At 53.9% G+C, this 21,623-nt stretch overlaps 1 protein-coding gene across 2 annotated transcripts; it reads left to right on the forward strand.

The window, feature by feature from the left end:
• The first annotated feature begins 856 nt into the window (after positions 1-856).
• cul9 (cullin 9) lies at positions 857-21,163 on the forward strand. Of its 2 annotated transcripts, none has more exons than XM_088304848.1 (43): positions 857-992; positions 2,711-3,349; positions 3,838-3,992; positions 4,808-5,377; positions 5,796-5,934; positions 6,001-6,203; positions 6,786-7,161; positions 8,284-8,467; positions 8,559-8,760; positions 9,104-9,294; positions 9,380-9,576; positions 10,057-10,208; positions 10,505-10,593; positions 10,667-10,772; positions 10,836-11,063; positions 12,036-12,126; positions 12,581-12,752; positions 12,828-12,933; positions 13,009-13,104; positions 13,174-13,349; positions 13,417-13,550; positions 13,815-14,003; positions 14,098-14,216; positions 14,278-14,460; positions 14,526-14,683; positions 14,744-14,939; positions 15,014-15,200; positions 15,695-15,840; positions 15,902-16,028; positions 16,849-17,042; positions 17,124-17,365; positions 17,607-17,727; positions 17,807-18,055; positions 18,127-18,267; positions 18,396-18,560; positions 18,642-18,805; positions 18,877-18,970; positions 19,045-19,119; positions 19,197-19,307; positions 20,022-20,139; positions 20,219-20,352; positions 20,423-20,517; positions 20,611-21,163. In XM_088304848.1, exons 2-43 carry the CDS (start codon positions 2,716-2,718, stop codon positions 20,819-20,821), a joined length of 7,620 nt encoding a protein of 2,539 aa, XP_088160974.1. In that variant the 5' UTR covers positions 857-992; positions 2,711-2,715; the 3' UTR covers positions 20,822-21,163. The 2 variants fall into 2 exon arrangements, with proteins under 2 accessions (XP_088160974.1, XP_088160975.1); XM_088304849.1 differs by having other exon boundaries at positions 14,101-14,216.
• The last annotated feature ends 460 nt before the right edge of the window (positions 21,164-21,623 follow it).

Here is a 21,623-nt window from a genome sequence, read left to right on the forward strand (position 1 = left end):
AAAAAAGATATTGATTTCTTTTTTTTTTTTTTTATGTTTTTCAACATTTTTGTTCAAGTTCAAATGACTTTATTGTCAGATGTGTTAAACATACATGAAATCCAACATTCCTCTCAGACTTGCGCTGCTGTTATCAAATAACTAAACAGTTAAAAAAGAAAAAAAATCAAATCAGATATATATAAATCGACTGCACGGTCTAAAATATGGAAATTTCGCTTCCACTATAACATTCTAAACAACCTGCCCCTCCTGCATGGACCAAACTGTCTTTGAGCTTGAAGCTTCTCCAGTCTTCCTGACGAGGCAAAAGTCGGTGCGAGGGGGCTCACCTGCATTGGGTGTAACCATCAAGAACGGCACCCAGGAGCTTTGCAACTGCTCTCACCTTGGGATGCTGCTGCAAAGCACAGGATGCTCTCGATCGTCCCTCTGGAGAAGCAAATCGTGATGGGGGGCGGGGCGAAAGGGCTCACTCTTCACTTTCAGCAGAAAATTGAACCGCCGTCGAGCCGCGGCGTTTTAGTTCGTGCCGGTTTTGTACATTCAAAGTTCTATATCAATAAAAAAAAAAAACGTTCCTGCTGTGGTGTTAGATTTCCAGACGACGTCTTCGGACACATGTGCACTCGGCTGTATTAAACGTGCATATTTTTGTTGTACATTATATCGTTTAAAGGCGGTACGTACTTCAAAAGCTGCTGCCTAATCGGAATGCAAAATTCTCCCGTCCAAACTGACGTTATTGCTTATTTTGATGACGAAGCCTGCAATGCGTGGGTTCGGCGAGGGAGGGCAGCAACACGCAGCCAGTCATGAGAACATGCAAGGAGAGGAAGCCATAGAAGAAGAAAAAGCCAACGAAGAAGAAGTGGGGCACTCAAGACGAAGCGGGTTGGAAGTAGAGAGGAAGAATTAGTAGAAGGTCGCTCTAGTGAAATCAAACAAGCGTTTGGGGCGGGACGTTAAGGTCCAAGTTGGTGACGCATCAGGTAAGAAGGCCGCGAACCAAACCCGCAGTAGTCCGTCTGTGTGTGTTGTGTTCTGCCGACAAACCTGACATGACGTCACATAGGATTGCAAATGCTGCTTTTCTTCGTCGCCGAAACATTTTTTTCGCGAGTCACTGCTCAAAAACATTCACAGAACAAACCAGCTCCTTCTTTTATTTTATTCTTTTTTTTATATTTTTTATAATATACTTTTCAGCAGTTCGCACAAGTGAACTTTGCGTCTGTTGACGAACGACTTCCTCTTTGCAAACGGAAACCAAAAGTCACAAATGAAGAAATGCATCTTTGACGAACAACATGATTGACGCGTGTTCATGTTATGAACACGTTTGTTGCCAGCAAATAGTCAGAGCCGCTTGAGTTGGAGCCAATCACGTCAGCTTGACTTGCAGTCGGACTTTTGGGGTTGTGACGTCATCGTCCAACTCTTCTCCACCAGTCAAGCCACGTGCGTTGTGGAAGTTTGCCTCTGAACAAGTCAAACAACATTTTGTCTCCTTTCTGCAAGCGCTGAACAAACAGAAGCAAAAAGAACTTCATCATTTGGCTGCCAGGATGGCCGAATGGTCTAAGGCGCCGCGTTCAGGACCCAGTCTCCCCAGGAGGCCTGGGTTCGAATCTCGAATTTCCCCATTGTGGGACTAATAAAGGGCGAATTATTATTATTAGCTTCTTGAATGTGCTGCCAAGGCGTCATTTGCCTTGGAGGAGGAAGACGACCTCAACAGTCCACTTGCCATCCATTCGGTGCCCCCAGAATTTCGACGACGAGGGAATGGACGCACACAGTCGAGATTAACGGATTTGACGGAGAAGTAGAAACAAACCGAAAATGCTGTCTGGAGCGCTTGATGCAGGTGGGAGGAGGGCAAAAAATGCATCGGGATAGACACGTGATCAATATAAGTGGAAATGCTTTTGATAACATGTTCTAGAACAAAATGAGAAAACAAACCCTGGCTACGACTTTGTGCGTCTTGTAGGCAGCCTCCAAACACAAAATAGAATCCGCTAAACCGACAAAGATGAAGAAGCAGATTAAAAGATGCTGCGTGCGTGCGGCATACCCACGCGCAACCAGAGAGTGGCGTAACTCGTTGAAAAACAAAGATCGTTCCCCCGTTAGACGTACCAACGGCAAACCTACCCGAGCAGACGGGTCATCTGAGGTCTCATCGCAGTCGCTCCTGAAAATCGGATTACATGGCGACTAACTCGATCGCTACTTCTTCCCGACATGTCTCCGTCTTTTTGGTGTGAAACGGCATTTTGGGGGAACTGAAACAGGCTCACGCGGTCGTCCCGTCGGTTCAAACGGTTCACAATGACCTCATATCTGCCTTCTTTACGATTTTGTCGTGGCGCTGACCCCATTTTCAAAGCGTAATGCGAAATTCATGAAATCCTCTGTTAATGTGGATCAATTCAAGTAATCCATCTTTGCCACGTGGTCATTTTCTTGTTTAGTACAACATATGAAGGTTATTTTTTTTTTGTCTGCCCTCTAGTGGTTGGTTGAGATAGCACTTGGTTCAGCGGCAGTTGAGCTCGCCGCTGATGTCAATATGGTCGATGGTCACGTTTCATTTCATCATATCGCTTAAATATATATTCGGCACCTTGCCGTGTGGCTGTTCGTACTCACTTGAGCCGCCAGCTGTTTTGTGACATGCGTGTGCTCTTGGCCTTGTCCTCAGCAAGCATGGCGGGCGAGCGGCGCAACGGCAACCTGCTGGTCCAGATCGGCCCGCGGCTGCAGGCCTACCCCGAAGAGCTGATCCGCCAGCGCCGCACCCGAAACGGCCAGACCGAGTACCTGATCCGCTGGTGCCTCGCCGACATCGACAACGGCGCCGCGTCCGGGGCCGGCAACTCCGGCGGCAGCGGACCCGAGTCGGGCGGCTCCTCGTCCATGGATGTGAAAGCCAAGAACGTCCTGATGTGGATGTCCACGGAGGACGTGTACGCCAACTGCCCCGCCCTGCCGGGCAAGAGGAAAGCCGACTCTCAGCGCCCCCTGCGGCCACAGGAGAAGCCGAGCGGCGGCGACGAGGCCGAGGGCACCTTCGATGAGGTGGAGCTGCTGGACATGGAGGAGGACGTGAAGAACCTGGTGCGCCGCGCCCGGAAACAGATGGCCAAGAAGAGCGAGCTGTCGCTCAGCATCACGCACACCATCCACGTGCTGAGCGCCTACGCCGCCATCGGCTCGCTGGCGGGCGTCTTCAAGGAGACGGGCGCACTCGACCTGCTCATGGAGCTGCTGTGCAGCAAGGAGACGCAGACCCGACGCAGCGCCAGCAAGATGCTGCGAGCGCTGGCGTCCCACGACGCAGGTAACGTCATGTGGCCGTGCGTGCGTGGGAGGAAGGAAGGCGACTGCGACTGCAGTGAGAGCTGGCCGATGACCGTCAGCTCCACTTTGGTTTGCAGTCTCACATTTTGTTCTTTTCATCTGGAAAGCATCGCAATTTTTTAGAATGCCGCATATGAAATTGTAAGGCCCCTTTCGAATAGAACGCTAAAAATGTCCAAATTTGCAACGCTGGCTAACAGTTGCCTGCAATGCTCGTTGTCGGGCCAAATATTCACTTCCACGAGTTGCGCTTTCACAAATGAAGTCCTCCATTGACTTTAGCATTAGCGCTAGCCATGTTTTAAAACGTCAGTCACAACGATTCCATTCCAAGCACTCGCAGCATTTGGACACATTTTGAACCGCTTTTTTGGAGCGCTCGTCATTAAACGGCCAGCCGCGTGACACGCCTGTGGCGTCTTGCCGGCGCGTCTGTGAAGGATGTTGACGTGTGCGCGTCCTCCTCAGGAAGTCGGGCGCACGTGCTGCTGTCGCTCAGCCAGCAGGACGGCATCGAGCAGCACATGGATTTCGACAACCGCTACACGCTGCTGGAGCTGTTTGCCGAAACGACGTCCTCGGAGGAGCACGGCATCTCCTTCGAAGGCGTCCATCTGCCGCAGGTGAGCGCTCCGAGCTTTGTTCGTCCCCCTCATCAACCATCAGGCGCAAATAATGGGTCTTTTTCCGGACCGATACCGATTGATTAGTAATCATGTTTGTTGATAACGGATATTTATTTGTTGAAAAAAGGAGTAAAATAGTGTCCAAATTTTTGAAAAATCACACTCCAAAACTTGACTTATTTTAAATGCCTTTAAGCACATATTTATGAAACAATGTTAGTGTGTTACATCATTTTAAAACTTTTTTTTAGATCTTAAATAGAAAATAGACAACTTAGCTTTAAAAGTCGAACAAAAAGTGCACAGAGTTCCCGTAGTGCGTGTGACTCGAGGCGAAAAAGCAAACAGGCAGCGTACCGCAGATTGGCTGTCACCCTCTGCACATGGAACCAATCAAATGGTCCTGTGGGCGGGCCAATCTGCTTCTGCCGGCGGGGCCACAAGCACAGCAAAGAGAGAGAGAGAGAGGTGTGTGCTCCATCAAGCCAAAATAAACCAGCCTTTAATTTTTTGGCCCTGAAAGAAAAAAAACAATTAAAAAAAGAAAAAACACTCCGATAATCGACAGAATGTCAAATATTGGCCCGGCTAGCACTATATAGAAGACTGAAAACGAGCCTGTCTCGCAAAGTCATGTAACAAAGTATTTGTGCTTTGTTCCTTGCCGCTTTTGGTCACGGTCCAAAATAGATGAGCAAAGAGATGCCATTTTTCAGACGGATGAAGCGAAAGTGGCCGATTTCCTGCCGGTTTTTGCCGCTTGCTTGGGAATCGTCGCCGTTGTTTCTGATCGTTCTGCGTTTGTCGCGCAGATTCCCGGGAAGCTGCTGTTCTCGCTGGTCAAGCGTTATCTGTGCGTGACGTCGCTGATGGACAAACTCAACACGGTGGGAGCGGACGCCGCCTCTGACCGACAGGAAACCGGGACCTCTCCCGGCCCCGCCTCTTCCTCCTCTGGAACGGCTCAGTTTCGCATGCGCTGCGAGTTTGAGTTGGCCATGGCCATGGCCAGCCTGATCTCGGAGCTGGTGCGCATCATGGGCTGGGACCGCAAGCCACCGTGTAGCGCCCCTCGCCCGCCCGCGGGGGGCGCTGATCACGAGGACGCAACGGCGCCCGCCCTCAGATCCATCTTTCAGCCTCGCTTCAGCTCCTTGCCTGTCGCCCATGCCGCCGTCGCCAGCGCCGCCGTCCCCAAGAACAAGGCGGGAAATGGCTACAAAACACGCGGCGACTTCGCCAGCCGTTCGGCGTACGTGGAGTACGTGCAGGACCACTTGAAGGGCGGCATGGCGGTCCGCATGCTGGAGAACTACGAGGAAGTCAGCGCCGGAGACGAAGGAGAATTCCGATACTGCAACGACGGCTCGCCGCCTGTTCAGGTGCTAGGAAGTGGCTTTCTCTACTCCCAGAAAGTTTTGCAAATTTCTCAATCCTGCCAGGTCAACCCGAGCTTTTTTGCACAACTTGCCGTTCAACAAAGAACGACGACATTTTCCATTTTGACTTCCTTTTCGTAACGTGAAGACGTGGTATCGTAATGTCGCGCTTTTGTGGCGCTTCTCGTGTCCACTTCCTGTAGGCATCGTCGTGCCGTTGCTGTCAATGCGGCTTGAAGACGACGACCGTTTCAATGCAAATTGGAATTGAACGAGGATTGATTGATTGATTTTTTTGGGACAACCAAACGGCCGTTGTGAGTTCTGCCCTTCAGCTCGTTGTTGTCGAATAGCAAATTGTGCAAAACGTTTGAAGACCGGCATAAACGCTCCGCAAATGTTGACGCTGGTGTGCACGCAGGTGTACTGGAACGCACTGTGCAGAACTTATTGGGTCCACTGGCACATGCTGGAGATTGTTGCCGGCGCCGTCGGGCCGGACGACAAGGACGGCGTGGACAAGGCCTCGTCCCTCACGAGGACCATCAGGCTGGCGGCGGGTAGGAAGTCACAGACGCTCGCTCCCCCGTCGTCTTCTTGTTCCTCATTTTTTTGTTGCGCCTCAGCCAGCCAAAACACGTTCCCCAAGCCTCCGGGTGGCCTCTACTCGCTGCCGTACTTGTCTGAGCATCCTCGGGCGGCCGACGCCCAAGCTCCGGCGACGCTGACTCGTGCCGAGTGGTGGGAGCTCCTCTTCTTCGTTAAGAAGCTGGAAGGCGGAGCGCAGCGAGAGATGCTCCGCCTCCTGATGCACGACCTCGGCCAGCAGGTGCGCATGCACGCACACGCACACACTTTGGAGGCTGTTGTCGTCCTGACATTTGGCTTTGCGCAATCTGCCGGTGTCCACGAGGCCGCCCCAACATGGCCGCCCCTTCACAGCTGGCTTGTCCTTGTCCATGTTTAGAATGCGCAAGCCCAAACTGCGGGTGTCCTGCCTCTGAAATTCAATTGGAGCTTTGCCCAGAGCTGAGCGGTCCGTTTCGGGGTCAGAACGGTTTGAAACGCTCCATTTTTGGAGGGGGCAAGAGGTTGACAAATTTTAAAAATAGGCTCGAGGCCAGAACGGTACCGAGCTCGCGGCCGGGGGGCGGGGAACTGAGCGGCAGAAAAGGCTCAAGAGGCCAACTCACACTTCCGAGCGCGTCGCTTGCTGGAATCGCGTTAAAGGAAAACCTTTACTTTGGCGCCAAATACACGACATCAAAATGATTTTCTTAAATGACTTTCCTTTCGCGTGCGTGTGTCATGCACCTCCCCGGCGTACTCCAGACTCAAAGCGATGCTTAGCCCATTTGAATGTTGAATGCGTCCTCGCCAAGTCACTTTGATTTTGCGCTTCGCCGTCCAGGAGGCCGAGACGGACGATTCTGCGCTGGTGGGCCTGACCGTGCCGGGAGACGCGGCCAGGAAACTCGTGCGCTACCTGAAACAACATTTGCCTGCGCCCTCGCTGGGCGAGCGGCTGTGCTCGCTCGCCTTCGCCAGACGCTACCTGCGCTCGGCAGGAGCCGGCCACGAGCGAGAGCCGGCCACGGGCGACCTCGACGACGACGCTTCCTGCTCCTCGTCTTCCTCCGGGATGGCGTCCTTCTCCAAGAGAGCCAAAAAGGAACTTCCTGCTGACGGCTGCCGTGCCGGCTTCTCCGCCGACGCGGGGGCGGAGAGCGAACTTCCCCAAGAGGATTGCAGCTTATATCCTGACGGGCTGGAGGAGATGATGAAAGGTGAGTTCCATGCAATTCACTACTTGAGACCGAATGTGAACTATCACCACGCGCCGGGAGGGAGTGACTTCGCTTTGCTTCAAAACGACCAAATACGTAAAAACAGAAAAGAAAATGTTTGCACAATGCCAGTCAGTTTGTTGACCGGCGGCTAAACGTTCTCTTGGTTGACACGTAAAACAATTTGAGTCCACTCACACGATGCTCAGCTGGCTGCGTTTTATGTCCTCGAGAGGGAACCTCTGTCGTCAGCTTCCCTCCCACACCGTCATCTTTCCAAAATTGGCTCATGTGCCCATCGATTTGAAAGTTCTTTCTTTCTATTTCACTGCACAGCCGTCAGTCGGAAGAAGAGAAGCTTTTAGTCGTCTTAATGTGCGCTGCGCCGAAGCGACGTCCTCAAGCGGCAGCCAATAAAAAAGAGCCAGCAGATGTCGTTTGATCCGACGGCTCACGTGCGCTTGACGTTGAACTCGACCCGTAATGCAACACCAGCGCTTTCGTTTTTTGCATTTGTCAGACAAAAAAAGTACGCACTATCCAAAACCAAAGAATCGCATTTAATACTCGGCCATTTCCATTCAAGCCACAAATCCACTTAACTCATTCACTATCAGCCGAGCGAAAAAAATGGATCTTTGACGTATTTTTCCGTCAATGGCAGTGGGTGAGTTAAGAAGCCAACGAGGCGTCCGCGCTCGATTTCGGTTCGCATGCGTCTCGCTTAAGATGCGCTCAAGACACGCTGCACTTTTTGTTTTTCAACAATTGTGTGTGGTATTTTTGTTGAATTTTTACTCTCCGAGACTTCCAATGGTGTTTTTGAAAAATCATCTCAAATGAATTAAAAGGAACAGAGCTGCCCTGAAGATGAATTGAAACAAACTCGATTTAAAAAAAAAAAAAAAAACGAAACTCAAAATTAAAAAAAATTCCAATATGCAAAGTATAACAACAACTTCCGTCTGTCGTCTTGTGGCATCTGGCGTCAATGGTCAATGTCACTGCCTTGCTTTTTTTTTTTTTCATTTCTTTCAAGTGTCGTTTGAAGCGGAAGCGTTCCACTTTTGCATCATTTTAACGAGCCAATTTCACGTTTCTCCATTTGTGCATCCTGTGCAGCTTTTAACGGCCCTCGTGTCCTGAGCAAGAAGACTGTGCTGGAGAAGCTCGGGGAGGTGGCGGACATGCTCAAGAAAGGTGGCGTGAGATGGGACCCGCTCCAGAACCTGGCCGGCGTCATCTTCATCACCAGGCTGCTGGAGGAGAAAAACTCGGCCTGGAACGATTCTGTCCCGAGCGTCCAGTGAGAACACTTGCACGTTTGTGGTCGTCGTTACCAAGCGTCCGTCCGTCCGTCCGTCCTCTTGACATTGGCGCTTGTTGTCCCGGCGTAGGGACAAAGTGGTGAAGCTGCTGGTGGATCTGCTGGGCTCGCCGTGCACAAACGTGGCCACGCGCACGCTGAGACTGACGCATCTGCTCATGCTCCGATACGAGTGGAGGGTTTCCTTTGCCACCGAAGGGGGCGTCAAAGCCATCCTGATGTGCATGCAGGAGATGGCCGACATGCCGCATGTGCAGCAGCTTGCGCTGGCGGTCAGAATTCACACACACACTTCTGCTGAGCTGGGCACTTGACCCTATTTTGCCAGTCTTTTATGGCCGCGATCTTGGGCGCCTTCCAGCCTCGACCCTCCGGCCTTGTTCTTAAAAATGTTCGCCCACATCACTTGCACGAGTGCCAATTTGTGGGCCGGACTAAATCCCTTGCTTAAACTCCTTTTTTAAAATGTGTCCCCCCACCACCCCAAAAATGGGCATCCAGGTCCGCTCCGCCCTTGGGAGGGACTGCCCACCTCTGCAGTTCTGTGACCTCCCTCCCTTTGTGCTCACCATCTGACACCCACATCACTCACTGTGGCTGCGCTGTCATCCTCAGACGCTGAAGGTCCTGACGGGGGCCAGTAAATACGAGCCGCGCGGCACCGACAGCGTTCCCGCGCTCTCCGAGTCGGGCGCTCAGATGATGCTGGAGATCTTCGCCAGCATCGGCTCGGCCGCGCCCGAAGGCTCCAAAGGCCTGCTGGCGGCCATCCCCGCCGGCCTCGACCTAATGCTGAGAACACCGGGGTAAGGGCGTGCGTCGTTCTCGGCCGCGCCGCACGGACACCGCCTCCGCTTTTGATGCTGGATTCCCAACATTCCGCCTCCGCAGCTGCGCGCCGGCCGCGCGCAACGGCCTCATGGTCATCGTGATGCTGGTCTCCAACCACAAGACTTTGGCGTCGCAACTGGTGTCTTGCGGCGTCACTGCCGTCCTGGAGAAGTGTCTGGCGCTGTCCCAGAACGAGACCATGCTGGCCATCGTCGCCCTCAACCACATCTTCACGGCGCAGAAGCTGCAGAATAAAGGTAAGCGAAGCGCATCAGCCCGAAACGCTCGTTCTCGCTCGCCCTTGCTTCTCGTAGCCTGAAGCGAAAAGTACAAAGTTGGGAAAGGAGGGAAGGCATCTGAAGCGTTACATTTTACATTTTCAAAGGGTGGTCGTCGTCATAAGCTGAATAATTTGTTCAATTCTAAAACGCTCCAATTTGGGTGCTGAATGACGACTTCCTACCTTGCTCACTATTCGCTTCCAATATTGAGGTGTTTTTTTTTTTTTTGTGTGTGTTTTTGTGCTCCGGGTGATGGCAACCATCATTTTTCCCTCTCTTGTTTTTCATACAACCCGCCAAGTGTACATGATGCTGATTTTTCTTAGCCAATTATTTGCGATGCTTCGCGCCACGCCAAACGCATCATCGGCTCGCAACTGCGCCCGCCCGCTAACACAAACTCGAATGACTTCAATTCAATCGCACGCAAACCTCACGTAACCTTTTGTCCCTCAGACATTCCAGAGCCGCCGGACCTGAAGGACACCCAGCTGCAAAAGTTGCTGATGAGTCTGAAGGGGAGGACGACCGCTGCCAAAGAAGTCGTCCACATGCTGGAGCAGCTGCTATGCCAGTCGGCGTCTTCGCTGGAGGGCCTGCGTGGCCAGGTAGCGCACGCTCGCCAAAGACGACACGCCCTGCCGCTCCTCTTGTGACTTTGGGAAACGCACTAAATGCAAAAATAAAAATGAGCGAGCGGCAGTTTTAGCAGCTTTCTGACCAACCAAATTTTTGTACGCTCGAAACGCAAGTGCGCCTATCGAGCGCGTGCGTCGCGCTGCACCTTTTGTCAAGGATGCCCGTTCTCTTTGACTGGAACTTTTGATACGGAACGCGCATTTTCCAGCTCCAGCTGTTGTGAAATGCGCTTTCTAAATAAAGTAGAATTGTATCGCGTCCGCAGGTCTCCCAAAGTCAGGACATGTTTCAGGAGCTTCTGCATCGGATGGAGCCTCTGCGAGCGGACCGGACCGTCCAGTTGTCCATCCTCAGGTAGCGTCCTCTGCACCGCGCCCCAACAAGCCTCCCGAACGTGCGCTGACGACTTGCTCTCGTCTTCGGCCAGGATCCTCAACAAGTTTCTGGACAGCTATCAGGAGGATGCGCTGCCGTGGCACGACAGCATCAAGCCCTGCCTGGCGTCCATGAGCGCATTCATCGGCGACAAAGAGGTGAGCGTGCGAGCCGCCGCCGGCGCTCCGGAACGCGGCTGAAGCTCTCGGTACGTCCGGCAGGTTGTCCAGCAGCTGCTATTGTTCCTGTACCGCGTGACGTGCGTCAACAAGGACTACGCCGTGGTGATGTGTCGCCTGGGTGCCAAAGAAGTTCTGATCAAGGCTCAGGACAAACACGGCGCCGGGCTCAGCACGGCGGCTGAGCTCCGAGACCTCGTGAGCGATTGTGACAAGTACGCCAGCCTCTACAACAACATGACCACCAGCGTGCTGGCCGGCTGCATCCAGGTACGACGCCGCGCCATTTTTGCCGCGTGGGCAAGCTTGACGGGCGCCACTCGGACGGGCGACGTGATCTTTTTTGGGGAGCAGATTTTTGACCGGCAAAGTCACACGCGAGCCTTCCTTGCATGACTCCTCAAAGCCGTCAAAGTTTTTGGTGTGCTTAGGTTGCAGTGGCCGCATTGTCACAGACTGTCGTGATTGCCAAATGTAATCGTAGTGATTCCGGAGTCCAACGTTTCAAAAGAAAGACATGAAAACCAATTTTCAACATCTCGAGCCAAACTGCGACTAGTTTTCGCTCGTGTGACCACAAAACCTCAACAAGAAGAACGAGAGAGGATCAAATAATCATTTCTTTAAGTTGGGCCATTATGGAAACAAGTCATCACCAATATTTTGATATTGAAATTCTGATGAATAAATATGATTGGGCGGAACGATCTGGTCCAGGTTCCATTTACAAAGGCCTCCGTAAGTGAATTTTAGCCACGAATCGGCCTCGCGCGTGCGATGCGGTTGTGAGGCGTGCCACTCCTGCGGCGGCATCGTGCGCAGACGGCGACACTTTTTATGAATAAGGCCGGAGGGTCGAGGCCAAAAGGCGGCTCAAGAGCTCGGCTCTGCTTATTCGTTGATATTCAACTATCAAAGCTCACCCACGAAAAGAAATTAGTAGCAAGTGCAATAACGTCTTAAAAGAAGAACTCCAAATGCATCGCCTCGGCCTCTTTGCAGCAACGTGACGCACGCGAGCCCAAGAAGAAAGTCGTGTTTCGATCGAGAAGCCTGAGAGTCTTTTTGTGCGTGAATATTCATAAGTCCTCCCGGGAGTTTGCATGCCAATTCTCGTCAGCCCGTCGACGTTTCGCCGGTCTCTCGCGAGAGCCAGCTGCAGGCTTGCCGACACGTTGGCCGATGTCGGCTGGCAGTCAATAGAAAGGCGGCCAGCGAATTCTTTGTGACCTTTGCCATCAGATGGTGTTGGGTCAGATCGAGGAGCACCGGCGCAGCCACGAGCCCATCAACATCCCCTTCTTTGACGTCTTCCTCCGGAATCTCTGCCAAGGTCAGCGCCGCAAAAGCGCGTCGTCCCGTCACGGGGCTCGCTTTCATCCCATTCGGTCCGATGACGATCAAGACGCAGCCCCGCCCCCGCCTTTTGAAAAATCACAAAATGCGACTTTGGAGGACTGGCGGTTGTCGTCGTCGGAACGATAGCGATGGCTGTTTAGGACCGCAGAAAGCGCTAAAGTCACATTTTTTCCAAATGTCTTCAAGCTTCTTTTCATTCCTGCATGCGCTAACATTAGCGTTCGCTGGCGTCGATCTTTGGGATGAGCACGGTAGCATCCGATTTGGAAGACGTTTAGCTTGGATGTGCCAAACACTTTGTATTCGGCAGGCCAAACATTTCTATTTCATACCAAATGGAAATGTGTTTGGTATATGCCGAGCGTCTTTAACGTGATATGAAAAAGACGCACGCGCTTTTGTGTGCAAAATGTCCTTTTTGTGCTCAGGCTCCAGCGTGGAGCTGAAGGAGGAAAAGTGTTGGGAGAAGGTGGAGGTGTCGTCCAATCACCATCGCGCCAACAAACTCAGCGACAAGAACGGCAAAACTTACTGGGAGTCCAACGGGCCCACCGGCTCGCACTTCATCAACATCTTCATGCGCAGAGGCGTCGTCATCAGGTCAGCTGAGCGACCGAATCACCCCGGCCGTGTTGGCGAGACGTCTAAAAAGCTGCCGTGCGTGCGTGCGTGCAGGCAGCTAGCCGTCCTGGTGGCCAACGAGGACTCCAGCTACATGCCGGCCCGCATCCTGATTCTCGGTGGCGACGACCCAGGAAACATCAGCACGGAACTCAACACGGTGACCCGCATTGCTTCTCGCGCAACCTCGCCACGTCGCGCCTTTTTCCCTCACGCTCAACCGTGCGTCGTTTAGGTGAACGTGCCGTCGACGGCCAGTCGGGTGGTCCTGCTGGAAAACATGAGCAGGTTCTGGTCCGTCATTCAGATCCGCATCAAGAGATGCCAGCAGGTCAGACGTCTACTCGCAATCGCGACGGCGGCGGCATTGCTTCGTGTGTTCTCAAGAGATTCTGTGCAGGGCGGGATCGACACCCGGGTTCACGGTTTTGAGCTCGTGGGGCCCAAGAACACCTTCTGGCCCGTGTTCAAAGAGCAGCTGTGCTGTCGGACCTTTTTGTTCTACAGCACCAAAGCGCACTCGTGGTGTCAGGAGGTGACCGAGGACAAGACGCGGCTGCTGCATCTCTTCGACAAGTACGGCAACCTCCTCCGGTCATGCGCCGCGAGCTCGCCTCACACGTGCGTGTTTGCGTGCGCTCAGGCTGAACAGCGCTCTCCGGCATGAGCAGATGTTTGCCGACCGCTTCCTGCCGGATGCCGAAGCCGCCGAAGCCTTGGGCCGGACCTGCTGGGAGGCGCTGGTCACGCCCATCGTGCGCGCCATCACCTCGTCAGGTTTGTGACGATCGCGACTTGCCGACATCGTGTGTGGATTTGTCGGATGCTAAATTATTATTTTTTTTGAAGGAATCAACTTCCAAAATGATAACATCTGAAAATGTTGTTAACTTACTCCCGATAACGCTGATGAACCATTGACAAAGTTGACTTCAATCGTGAAGGGAGAGGAGAGAGAGAGATGGCAGTGTATCATTAAAAGTATCCCAAATGGGGCTGTGGCGTTTTCTCGCCATTTATTGGATCGTGTTTTCCCTCCAGAATGCTGTGACTCCAGCCCGCTGTCCTGGCTGCTCAGCGAGTACCTGGACAACTCGGACTCCGCCCGCCGCCGCGTCAAAAGCAAGGCGGCCATCTTTAACTCCCGCGTCAGACGCCTGACGCACCTCCTGGTGCACGTGGACACCGGCCTGGCCGACCCGGACCACGTCGGGCCTCTCGTCAAGTCCCGTGAGTGGCACGATAGCGACATGCTTTGCACGCGACGCTTTCTTTTTTTGATGTCCTCCTTCACGCCGCCAGTCAGCTGTTTATGTTCCTCCAGAAGGCAAAGACTCCAAGAATAAAGATGGCGCGGCGGCTTCGTCGTCCGTCAAGCCTCAAGCGAAGAAGAGCAGCATCGCAGACATGGCCCTCTGCTGGCAGGGAGTGGTACAGCAACAGGTGAGAGGCGCCTTGCGGCGAGCCAATTCGTGGCCGGCAGCTCAAAATATTTCCTTTTCAGGTCAAGTGCTTTCTGGAAGGCTGCTGCGAGCGTCCCGACTTTGTGGAGCGCTACCGCACGTTGTTTGTGCGTCTGAAGAAGGCCACAGACGAGTTGTTTGGCCAGCAGACGGCCTTCGTCCTGGCCCTGCGACACGGTTTCTCCGCCGCCTTACTGCAGCTCTCCATCCTGCGCGCCATGCACGTAAGTCCGCCTTCCGCTCTGCGACGACGTGAGCGTGTAGCCGTTGATGGCGTTGACGCGTGCAGGTGAGCGAGCGCTTCGCTCAGTACGTGGACCAGAAGCTGCAGGCCGGCGACTCGACTTTCGGCAGCGCCGAAACTCTGGAGAGGCTTCAGCAGTTTTTGGAGCCCATGCTCTTCCTGTCGGGCTTGGAGCTGGCCAACACCTTTGAACACTTCTACAGGTGAGCCGTCCGGCCCGGCGCTCGATGTCGCCGCACTCTTGACGGCCGACGTGTGTGCAGGTACTACCTGGCCGACCGCTTGCTGGCCCGCACCAACGTGTGGTTGGAAGCTTTTGTGGTGGAGCAGCTGGGCTCGTGCTTCCCCAACCGCTTCCCTCAGCAGATGTTGAAGAACCTGAGCGAGTCGGCCGACCTGCAGCGAGACTTCCACCTTTACTGCCTGCAGCAAGTGGACCGCACGCTCAACGGCCAGCAGGTCTGCAGCACCGTCGGCGCCGGGCTTCTATTTGGTGGTTTGGGTTCACCACCCTTTTGTTTGCCCGCTTGCAGATGGAGGAGGAGGAGGAGGAGGAGGAGGAGGAGCAGGAGAGCGAGCAAGAGACGGATGTGCGAGTCCTGCTTTTGTCTCCGCGCTGCTGGACCGTCTCGTCCCTCTGCTTCATGGACGATCCGTCACGCCGCTTCCCGCCCCGGCTGTGCTCTTACCTTGCGCAATTCGCGCACTTCTACTGCCACGGTGAGCGCACGCCAACTTTGAACAATACTTTTTGGCTGCTGGCAACATGAAGCGCCAATTAAATGTGCAAGTCAGCTCTTGGCATGTTTGCACCACAAAGAGGTCACTGAGATGACGTTGACCATTTTTGTACTCCCTCTCTTTCAATATTAAAGGTGGTGCATCAAGTTGCAAATTGAACCGCTTCCCGGAAGTCAAATCATTTTGTAAATCGAGGTTTTTGAAATGAATGGAAATCAAAATAATCTGTTTTATTTTTCATGATGTACAGTAACCCCTCGTTTTTCAAGGTTAATGGGGACCAGAACCTCCCACGAAGAGTTTAAAAAAACAAAAACGGAAAGTAGTGATTGATTTTTTATAGTATTTGAAATTGTTATTGCAGGAGAATTTATGCCTCTCTTACACCGTTGCGATGGTTACCATCTTTGTAAATACTTGTTATACAACAAATTGTATATATATTGATTGCGTGTGTGTGTGTGTGTGGTTAGGTCAGTCGTCGTCTGTTGGGGATCCGAGTAAGGCCGGTGCTCTTCAGTGGACGTGGCTGGGTCACGCTGACGTGCAATTTGGCTCCGTGACGCTTCATGTGTCCACACTGCAGATGTTCATCCTGCTTCAGTTTAACACACACGAGGTACTGCGCACGCACGCACGCACGCGCACACGCACAGTGTAACATGCGTGGTGTTTTATAGGAAGTAGATGTGGCGTCTGTGCTGAAGGGGTGTGGCCTATCAAAAGAGGTGGTGCTTCATGCTCTGCAGCCTCTGATTGAAGATGAAGGTCCACTCAGCTGCAGCCAGCCACAAGACCCCTGTCAAGGTCTCACGCACACACACACACATATGAGAGCGGCTGGTTCGGTTTATGTCTCCTCTCTAGAAAAAAAGGCCCTTTTATGGGGAAAATGGGTGTGGCTTATGTGGGCCGCCACCTTCTGGTGGTGAAAAGCTTCGCGTGTCTCAAAGTTCCGAGGAGCTCCGTCGTCGAGTCTTTTTGCCTCTGCCAGGTCCACCCGTGGCAAACGGAGCAAACGAAGCACGGCTCACAAGCCCCCTTGTGACGAGTGCAAATATTGGACCTCGTTTCCCCTTACCCGGAAGCGGGTCACCATCGCCTCCTTCTGGGGGTGGGGCTTGTTGCCGAGCGCCCGGTGGGCGGGCCCTCTCTCTTCCTTGTGTCCAAAACTCACGGCGCTCGTGGACTTTCTCGATCTGGCCAACTGTCGTCTGGCTTTTTCTTCCGCGGGGAAAGAAATGGTGTGTTGTGTTCCTCGCTCTTCCGGATCGTTTGGTGTGCTGAGTGAGCGAGCGAGCCTTACTTTTGTGGAATCTTCCAAATGTCTTTTCGGTGCCATTTTTTTTCTCCCCATTATGACTCTCTCGCGCTCTCTCTCTCTTTCGGAGCGTTGACAGCGGCACTTCCCAAACGTGCTCGTCGTCATGAGGGATGGAGGGCCCGCCCTCCGGCTCATGACGTTTGCTTCCTCGGGAAGGGGGAGGCACACGATGCGGCCGTTGCCATGCCGACAACAGCATCCACCTGTTAGGATGCCCTCAAATTGCGCCTCCGTTCCAACATGCATCTTGAAAGGCGAGCGCACTCGACGTTTCGGCCCGTCTGACGTGCGCTCTGCTTTCAGGTGTGTTGCAGGTGAAGCAGCACGCGGCGCGTGGCCCGGCCCGACGCTTGGAGCTCCAACCGCGACAGACGTACTTAAATGTGGACAAAGACGCCACCGCCGCTCTGGAGACCAAACGCAACTTCATCTACTGCCTCATTGTCAACATCCTCAAGCAGGAGAAGGAGATGCATATCGACAATTTGGTTTTCAAGGTAGCGCACCGCTTCGCACGCTGGGCCGCAGCGGCCCGCCGTCCCAAAAGCTCACGCGCTGCGCGGCCTTTCCTGCTACAGGTTCTCCATTCGTGTCACAAACGGGAAGAGGGCCGGTCTCCCGGTGCCGGTCCCGCTCCGGGTGGCTTCAGCTGCAGCACGGGTGACGTTCTGTCCTGCATCATGCACGTGATGAGCAAAGGATGCGTTCGCCGCAACCCGGAGCAGCCTCACATGGTCCAGTTCCTCCCTGACGACCCGTCCACGCCGCAGAAGGGACACGCGCACCTCTCCTTTGCCACCCCGCTCGCCACTCACAGCAGGTCAGCCGTAAACCTCTTTGACCAGTTGAGGTTTTTTTTTTTTTTTTTGCCAGCTTGCGCAAGCACGCATGCGCACGCCTCAACGCAAGTTTACAACACGTGACCTAACCTTTCACAGCAGCCGCACGCCAACAGACCCTTGGAAAGAAATGGCAGCCGCGTTTCCGCTGAGACTTTTTTTGATCAATCTCCAGTTTGCTGTTTTCATGCGAAGTGATCTTTTGCACCGTTTGTGTTTTAGCGCCCCGGTGTTCCCTGGCGTGTTTTTGGACGGTGCGGCGGTGGACTGCGCTTTGTTCTCGAGCGGTCGCAGCATGACGCCGGACGAAGTGTCTCAACTGATGCGGACCACCGTCCAGCAGGTGGGCGGACAAAACGTCGTCTGCGGCGCCGCCGCATCTTGGCCAACGCGCTCTGCAACCCCCCCCCCTTCCTCCGCAGGTGGCGACCACCCTGAGCGTGGACCCGGACCGGGCCGAGCACCTTCTGGTGCACTGCGGCTGGAACGCTGACCTCCTGATGCGGCGCTACACGGATGACCCCGAAGGCGTGGCGGCCGCCGCCGGACTGGAATGTCATGACGCTCGGCCGCCGCCCGTCCCCGAGTCGACCTGCCCCGTGTGCCTGGTCCCGCGCGGCGTCGCCCCCGACCCGCCGCCCTCGCTCAGCTGTCTGCACTACTGTTGCAAGGTCCGCAGGCGCTGCGGCCGCGCCCGCTCAGCCGTGCACCCGCGTGCAACTTTATCGTGCTTGTGTTGCAGTCTTGCTGGCGCGAGTACCTCAGCGCTCGCATCGAGCAGAACCTGGTGACCAACTGTAACTGCCCCATACCCGACTGCCGGGCCCAGGCCACGCCCCGCTTTTTTCTCACCATCGTCACCGACAAGGATACCGTCGCCAAGGTTGGATCGCCGAAATATTTCCGGGAAACCATTTTGCCCGCTGAGTGCCAAAGACGACATGAAAAGGTTCCACGTTAGCAGCGTGCTTGATGCGCTCGTCTTTTTTGCCTTCTTGTCGACGCGTTTAGTACGAGAAGGCGCGTCTGCGAGGCTTCGTGGAGTCCTGCTCCAACCTGACATGGTGCACCAACCCGCAGGGCTGCGATCAGATCCTTTGCAAGGAGAACGTGGGCAGCATGGGAAACTGCTCCAAGTGCTGCTGGTCCTCTTGCTTCAGCTGCAACTTCCCCGAGGTTGGCGCCGCCGACGTCGCGTTATGCGGCGACCGCCCGCGAATTGACGTACGTACGTGCGCTCGTGCCCCCCCCCAACAGGCACACTACCCCGCCAGCTGCAGTCACATGTCGCAGTGGATGGACGATGGCGGCTTCTACGAGGGGATGAGCGCCGAGGCTCAGAGCAAACATTTGGCCAAGCTCATCTCCAAGCGCTGCCCGAGCTGCCAGGCGCAGATCGAGAAGAACGAGGGCTGCCTCCAGTGCGTAGGGCGGCCGTCGCGCGGCGTCGCCGCTTGGCCTCGGCTAACGTGCCGCTGTGGTGTGTCCTCAGTATGACGTGTGCCAAGTGTAACTACGGCTTCTGCTGGCGCTGCCTCAAAGCGTGGAAGCCCACGCACAAGGATTACTACAATTGCGCCGCCATGGTGGGTCAGCCGACGAACGGCGTCGCTGCCGACACACACCTGATGGACGGCGACTCGTTTGCGTGTTGTTGCAGGTGAGTAAAGTGGCACGACACGAGAAAAAGTTCCAGGATGTCAACGAGAGGTGCACCTTTCAGCATCAGGCCAAGGTAGGAATCCCGCCCCGCCTCAACCACACGCGACGTACTTGGCGCCGTGTTAGGGCTCCACCTCTTCTTGCTTTCAGGACTTTGCCGTCAGCCTGGAGAAAAAAGTGTCATCCATTAACGAAGCGCTGCAGATGAAGTCTCTCACCTTTGTCATCGACGCCTGCAAGATCCTGGCGCAGGCTCGCAAGGTGAGGCCGTCGCCACGCACAGCTGGGCACTTGACCTTTTTGGGACGCTCAGTCCCCCCGCCCTCCGGCCCTTGACAAAAAATGCAGGAGAGATGCGAATGGCAGGTGTTTATTTAAACATCATGAGCGGAATTTTTACTATTCAAGTCCGCTTCCCTTATTATGCTCTTGTCTCCTTCTTTCTTTTTTTCTCCACAATGTGCCCAATCCAATCAAGTACGCGCAGTTGGTAGTTTCAAGGTCATTTTTGTCCTTTGCCCGTTTATGGCCGCCTCACGACCACATCACGCACACGATGGCCGACTAAAATCCACCTCCGGCCTTGCTTAGTCGAGCCCTTTTTTTTATTATTTGTCACCACCGCCCCAAAAATGGACGTCGGGACAGACTGCCGAGCTCTGTAAAGCACAAAGGCAATGCAACTCCCAAAAAGATGGCTTTTGAGCTCTCGATTGAATGATTCGACAGACTGTGGTGCTCTTAGGTGGACTGGTTGAACATTCCATCGTTCGAAGGCGCCCATAGTCCTCAACGTGCTCCTTATCTGGGCACTTGCCACCGCCTGTCCTTCTTGCCACACCCCACGCTCACCTCAGGGAGCTTCATGTTCGCCCCCTGGTGGTGGCGTGAGCAAGTGCTTGAACGGCTGAGCAGCAGAGCCCACGTTTGAAATGTCAACTGGAGCGTTTGAGGCGTGCGCTTGGTGTCGCACAGGTTCTGGCCTACTCGTGCGTCTACGCCTTCTACAACCAGGATGGCGACAAGATGGATGTGATGGAGCAGCAAACGGACGCTTTGGACTTGCACACCAACGCGCTGCAGATCCTACTGGGTGAGTCGAACTTGTCGACCGCGCGTTGGCCCGCTTGCACGCATGCGCTCACATTGGCGGCGGCGTTCCCGTCCGTCAGAGGCGACGCTGCTGCAGTGCAGCGACCTGGCGTCCTGCATCCGTCTGCTGAAAGCCGAACACGTCAACACGGGCTTGGAACTGATGCGACGCATCCAGGAACGCTTGTTGGCCGTCCTGCAGCATTCCACGCAGGTGAGCCGCCAAATGGTCTCTGTGCAAATGGCGTCTTTTGCTTTTGCCGCCATTTCTGCGTCTCCTTCAGGACTTCCGCGTGGGCTATCGGTCCCAAAGCGCCCAGGAAGCGGAAAGCAGGCACGCGGCCGACGCGGCCAACCGCGACGACACTGCTGCCAAAGTGTGAGTGGCGGCCGCTCGGGTTTGCGCCCTCCCCTCCCCACCCATCCCATCGGGAAGCCATTCCCCCCCCTCAATCGTGGTTTCCTTTTTCAGCTCAGAGTCCGACTCCAGAGACTCGGAAAACAACAACGACAACAACAACGGTGGCGACGACGACGACGACGAGTACGATGACGATTATGTGCCCGAGTGGCACGACGACTACGACGATTACGACGACGAAGACATCGACGAGGAGGACTTCTTCTCAGACGACGATGGCGGCTCCGACAACCTGGACCGGGACTTCGGTCTCTTCGACTGAGCAAACTGCTGGGAAGGCGTCCGCGGCTACGCTGGCCTCTCTGAATCTGTGTTCTCCGGCTGACTGTGGCGTTGGCGAGCGCGTCTGCCGTCTGAGCGCTCGCACCCAAAGAATAGGAAAGCCCTCGCAAGAGGTCGCCGGGTCTCGAAAGATTTTGACTCGCTGTTTGTGCTCTTGCTTCTTTTCTGGATTGCTGTTCATCAATCCTCTACCAATTTTTAGCTTTTTTTTTTTTGCACTTAATTTGTTGCCTATGCACACAAACGACATGGTTCAGTCTTTTCTTTTGTCTCTGCGTTCTTTGTCAGGGCTCGAAATGAATAAAAACAAAAAACCTCCCACGACTCTGCACTGCTTTCATTTCTCTCAATCTCACGCACACACATCGCTGCTATCCACCTCAACAACTTGCACTCGATCACGCGGAGACTCTCCAACCAGCAGTTGCAGTCAAAAATCGGAATTCCAGATGCTCCAATACTAATAATTTTAATAAGGTGGATTGCAATCGTTTTATCAAACACATTGCAATGCAATATGGAATGGATTTCCTTTCGAAAATGCGTTTTTTTTCTCATAAAACTTATTGAATTACTGGCAGCTGTTATTTGAAGCGGCAATAATTGTAAAGGGAAAATGTATCCAAACGATTATAACGGTTGCCAAAATGTCTTTTTCCTCACAAAAGTAAGTCTAGTCTGACAATGTGCTACATGTTTTGTTCAGTCATATTCACAAACGAGAGAGAGAGAGGAGTATGTACACAGTTCAGGATTCTATATTAGCCTATGCAATGGCAAAA

The sequence above is a fragment of the Idiotropiscis lumnitzeri genome, chromosome 9 (genome assembly GCF_059441095.1).
Source record: "Idiotropiscis lumnitzeri isolate Australia: NSW breed Sydney's pygmy pipehorse chromosome 9, RoL_Ilum_1.0, whole genome shotgun sequence".
Classification (NCBI taxonomy): domain Eukaryota; kingdom Metazoa; phylum Chordata; class Actinopteri; order Syngnathiformes; family Syngnathidae; genus Idiotropiscis; species Idiotropiscis lumnitzeri.